At 28.9% G+C, this 6,000-nt stretch overlaps 1 protein-coding gene across 1 annotated transcript in view; it reads right to left on the minus strand.

Moving 5' to 3' along the window:
* Positions 1-4,301, minus strand: part of LOC123653695 (protein white) — a 47,747-nt gene extending 43,446 nt beyond the window's left edge. Inside the window, exon 1 of the mRNA XM_045589687.1 lies at positions 4,039-4,301. Within this exon, the coding sequence (XP_045445643.1) occupies positions 4,039-4,122 (84 nt within the window). The 5' untranslated portion in view covers positions 4,123-4,301. The remainder of the gene's footprint in view (positions 1-4,038) is intronic.
* Positions 4,302-6,000: the final 1,699 nt, after the last annotated feature.

The raw sequence follows: 6,000 nt of genomic DNA on the forward strand, positions 1-6,000 counted from the left end.
GTTGTAATGCAAATAAAGTATAGTTTTCATCTCGCTCGCATTTCTCCGACTTGATTTACATATACTATTATTTTTCACTGTTTTTTTCTTTTCTTCAATAGCATAAATCACTCCTGAATATTGTAGCTTTCTGTCAGTGAAAGATTTTCTATGATCGGATCAGTATTTGTGGAGATTACCCCCCTACAAACAAACAGCTTAGAAACTTTACCTACTCTTTCTAATATTAGGATAGATATAATTTGTAATGGATAAACTCGAAAACTACAAAACGATTTTGAAAATTCTTTCACCAGTAGGTAGCATAGATTATTACTGAGTGACTAGGCTTTAATTTAAAAGCAAAGATTGAAAAATTGAAATTGTCACCCCAGTCAACAGTCCAGACAATATTAACAAGGAATATTTAAGTAGATTTAGATAATAGATAGAATAGATTTAGATTTATTATTTTTTACTAAAACTTCCACAAGCTAGTATTGAGGTAGTATACAATAGATAGTGAAAGTAAATGAAAAGTTGCAGTAAAAAAAAAAAAACAAAAAACAGAATTCTCCTTCTTATCGATTTTTATATTTATTTTTTGCCCCACCTTTACAAAATTCTGGGTACGCCCATGACTAGAAGGGAGTTTTCAGAAGCCATATCAATCACTAAATATGTTTGATTGTTTGATTAAAACAGTAAATTCATAAACTCGATTATTATTTCAATTTTATATCAAATTTAAGTATAAAATTGATGTTACGACTTACTTAGGTACTTACTGATGTTACTTATTTGGGTGCCAAATGTCTATCGGATGGACTAAGATTTTTCAGTAGTTTCGTAATAGCTAAATTAAATTTCGAATTTTAATTAAAAAAAAAAACTGTTTCGCTTGTTTTCAAATGTAAATGAATCCTTTCATCTCAATTCTTGAGCACACAATCGTCTTTCTGTCTTCTGACTTTGGCAAAATCAATATTGCAGTAACACAACTGTAAGGCATTAAACTCAACAAACAAAAACATTTAATGTGTTTTATGAAATTACATGACAATCAGGAGCAACGCCACGTGTATAAACTAATATACAGTGTATCTTCAATGTAATCTTTTGGCAACAAGCGGGTTGATGTCTCGAAACATCTTAAAGCAGGATATAAGCGATTGTATCGAATTGGACACAATTAAACGAATTGGATCATATAGGCCTAAAGCGTTCGTACTCGAGTTAAACTCGACTAAGAGTCAATAGTTATGGCCCATAGCTTTGTATAAAAAACTATTCTATGAAAACGTTACTTTTTCTTTTGTGCAATTCTTGATTATAACCCATACAAAGTTTCAGTTCAGTCAAAGACTAACTTGCCTCTGTATCAAATTTCGTTCAGATTTGTTCAGCCTTTCTGACGTGATTGAGCTACAAATATCAATCCGTACAATACTTCACATTTACAAGATTTGTAGGATTGCTAGGAGAAACAGGTCCTAAATGCCTATTCTTTCTCCTGCTGTTAGTCTATTCCTAGCTTATGTGCAGGATAACTAGTGGAACCGGCAAACAGTTAAATATTTGGAACTGTGATCGCTAATCCTTATGCATTATCATATTATCAAAATGGCTTAATAATTAATTATTTATTTTAAAATCATAATATATTTGAGCAAACTGTCCTACTTATATAATAAGACACTCAGTACTCACGAGATTAACTTATAGGTAAGCAATATAGTAGTCTGCGTATTTAGGCCGAATTCATTAGTTTCTTTCAATACCACGGATTAAGTTCAAAAAAAAAAAAAAGAAAAAAAATATATTTTCGTAACCTAACTCAAATATAGTAAAATATTTTTATGTAAAAAGTTGCCTCATAATGCAAATAAAACGTACATATTACGTCGGAGAATAAAACTCGATGTTTTTTTGACACATCTAAGCGTTGGTGGCTTTAAAATAGAGACAATGTTTGAAAACCAGCGGAACGAGATCGTCAAATAAACTGGTTTTACTTTTTTTTATGAGACAACAACTACTTAGGCGCTCATCGTCTTGTTTTATAATTCTATCTCGTTTTTTGTCTATCGAAACAGCGTGGGATTTGAATTACTAATTTTAATATCGAGTAGTCAAGTAGGAAGATGCCTAATAAACTATTTTCTTCGTATATATTGAAATATGTGGGATTTCATTATTAAGTTTACTTTTGATACTCGGTAGCTATTTTCTGCTTCTATAAATTTTTAAAGAAGGTATAGCAAAACGATATTCGTAGACAAAAATAAATATGTTTTTTCTTAACAATTTCGTAAACTAAAGTCCGCGCACAAACTTCAACGATCTTCAACGAACTATTAATTATAATCCGAACATAAAAAGCTACATATAATTTATTTCATAGAAATTTAAAAAAAAAAACATATCTTATTACTCTTATACTTGTGTCGATAAATTTATTTATCTATTTGAATAAAAATGAATGTGGCTAAGCGCATAACTCGAGAATGGCTCGACCAATTCGGCTAATTTATTTTTTTGTATGTTTCTTAAGGTCCACGGAAGGTATTAACACAAAAAAAATACTATTAACTTTTGACAGAACGAAGTCTGTCCTGGCAGCTAGTCTTATATATAAAATTCTCGTGTCAAAATGTTAGTAAAAATACTCCTCCGAAACGGCTGGACCGTATTTATCAAATTTTGTATGCATATCGGGTAGGTCTGGAATTAATGGGCTAATAACATAATTATATGGCAAAACAACGTTTGCGGGGTCAGCTTGTAATACATAAAAATCAAAGCGTATTAAACATCCTTGGAATTGAACAGAATACTTGAGAGGAATTTTGTCAGCATGTTTAAAAATATCAAAAATAATTTATTTTTAATGTACTAATATTACTCTTCCGAGAAGGCGTATTGTATAGTAATTATCAAATAATTATACTTATAACTAATGACAGACAGTAGATAGAATATTCCAGTGTAGGCAGCAATTATACATAATTATATTTTTGGTTTAAAAAAATATTATTAACGTAACCCTGAATTAAAATAAAATCACGTTCATTACAAAACCACTACGTACATATTTTCAGGTATGAAGTTTGGATAGCCCAATACGCTTATTACATCATTTAATTTTAATGGTATTTAGTCAGTTATAATTTTCACCACATTCTTAATGTTTCCTTCGTATTTTATGTATGACTTGTATAATATAATATATAGTATAATAAGCTACGCCACGTGGTTTCACCCAAATAATTTCCGATTGAAGAATTCAGATTAAAAATACTCTATGTGTGAAATGAAAAGGTAACACACACATTCACCTGTAATATATGAATAAAAATGAATCTAAATGTGTTGCTTAGCGCACAACTCAAGAAAGGTTGTACAAATTCTAGTTTTTATTTATTTATTAATATTCTATTACGTTGGTAAAGGTTATGGAACGAAAATTTAAGATTTCAAAAATATATTTCAACTACACGCGTTTCACAGTTCCGTTAACGTTAAGCCGGTTTATTTTATGGCTCATATTATGTCGATGGAAAAATCTTTCCGTAGTATTCATTCAAAATGTGACTAATTTTAATGAAGTGGTTTATTTATAATTCACGATAACTGTCTCATTTTTGGTATAAATTATAAATTAATAAAAAAACTAATTTTAAGTTATCAATTAATTTTATTATTTATAATAGAATTTCTAATAGTTTAGATATTGATGATTTCATTTTCAAATGAGATCGTATTCGTTTTTGTAGGTGTTTTTGTACATTTGTATTTTAAGCTGATAGTAAAAAATGACCTTCACTCTATTATTAATTATGGTTTGTCCTTATGCGATACTTTCGCGAATTGTGATCTGATTATAATATTTTTAATGAATATGAAAGGTATATCCAGATTGTGCCCATAAATTTGTAAAGAAATGCTCCCACTGGTAAAAAAAAAACAGAAACATAAATTGAACCCTAATATCCTAAATAGAACAAAAAGACAAGTTTTCACACAATCCAATCTACATATATGAGCAAGAAAATATACCTGAGGAGAATTACTGTATGTCACACGTTGATTGTCGACAGACGAAGAAATCAGGGGTTCGTGTTCCTCTCCACCCGCTGTCATTTTGAATTGCCTTTTTGTTTTACAAATTTAAAAAAAAAAAAATTAAAACTTCACAAACATGATAACACTAATAAAAGTCACACACGTGTTTATGGCAATATTCGGTAAGGCGGGAATGAAAGCGAGCGGTAAGTGATGTGCTACGCTAGACGGTACGCACGGTACTGCGAGCGTACGCTACGAAATACGTAACACTCTTCAACATTTCACGCCATTACTACACAGTTAATTTGATTTCTTACGTTTCATAATTACCTGTTTTATTTGTCAAACTTTAATAAATTATAAGATCTTTAGTAAATAGTAAGTGTTTATTAAGGTGCAACTGTAAGTTACCCTAATTTTCAAAACTTAGGCTCCATTTACATCGGCGTAAAATAGAGGCTGACAGTTGCTTGGCCTTATTTTTGCGTTATGATAATTTAAAATCTGTGTATTATATTTTTATCGTTCTTATTTTGTGACGTTTAGTTAAGTCAAATTTAATATCACCTGACGACGCTAGTATCCTAGCGTCTCAGTGAATCGCTACGAAACACGGATGGTGTCGAGTAGAAATTTTGTACTAATAATAGATAAAGATTAGAAAATAACTTATTTAGAAATATTTATGCATATTTAAAACGTATATAATGTATACGTAACGTAATGTAACGTATATAACAAATTAAATGTATAACGCAGCAATAGAAATTCCAGACTAATTTCCGATTTTTTACTTTTTTTTTTGTAACACATTAGCGCATCCAAAAATGTTACATTCTTTACCTTCTTTACTTAATAAATCACTAAAATCCTTTTTGACAAATAAACTAGTGCCAATGTAAACATAGCCTTAACTTCTCTTTCGTAAACAACGTTACCGATATCTTCAATAAAACCAATTATTTTTTTCATCCATAAATAAAATAACAGATAAGTATGTAAATGTTTATTTAAAAAAATCATATTTGAGATAGCAAATAATTATTCGGTAAATTATTTATAGAATATTTTATGAATATCCTTTATATCTTTCGATACTCGTATGATTACAAATGACACATGATAAAGGAACTATTGTATGTAGACTTGAAATGTTTTATGAGCCTTAATAATAAAATGCCTTATCATATGGCTAACATACTCATTCATAAACCCGATGTTGGATTGTATACATTCACTATAAAGATTCTGGCTATATATATACAGAAAAGAAATATCAGTTTGAAAATGGAATTAATACATTTTTTAATAAGTTGATTATTTCGTATTTTTATTTTTTTTTTTTAAATATAATCTTTATATTAAAATGTATATAATCTAACACCTGTACAGAACATAAATCTTATCAACTACTTCACGAGACATACACATTCAATAATATTTGGTGAATATTTCTTACAAAAGCTGGATTTTTGTTAATTTGAAACATGCTATTCATACAGAGATATTCATAACTTTCATATAATACACTTTCGTATTGAAAATGTACATTTTAATACGTAAAATTAAACGTATAACATAAGTAACTATATAACATTTGTTGAATTACTAAGAATTTGACAACCATATTACTCAAAATTAAAAAAAAATGGATTTCTAGAAAAAAAAAACAAAAACTTAAATCAAAATTCACTTGAATAATAAAATCAACATTACTCATAATACAGTTCATTTTACTGATTTTCAGTAAACTGTATTTCATTAGATGAAATATTATTAAATCATAATACCACATGAAAAAAAAACTCGTGCATTTTTTTCTGTTTAGCCACTTGGTAAAGACCAAAGACATAAAGCCCAGGGTTTAGTGTTCTCACTAAGTTTTCCCTCAGTTAATACGGCTGTCAAATAAATAATTGCTATTCATACATTTTATTTATCATCGACTACGAG

This window comes from Melitaea cinxia, chromosome 5 (assembly GCF_905220565.1).
Source record: "Melitaea cinxia chromosome 5, ilMelCinx1.1, whole genome shotgun sequence".
Taxonomy (NCBI): Eukaryota; Metazoa; Arthropoda; class Insecta; order Lepidoptera; family Nymphalidae; genus Melitaea; species Melitaea cinxia.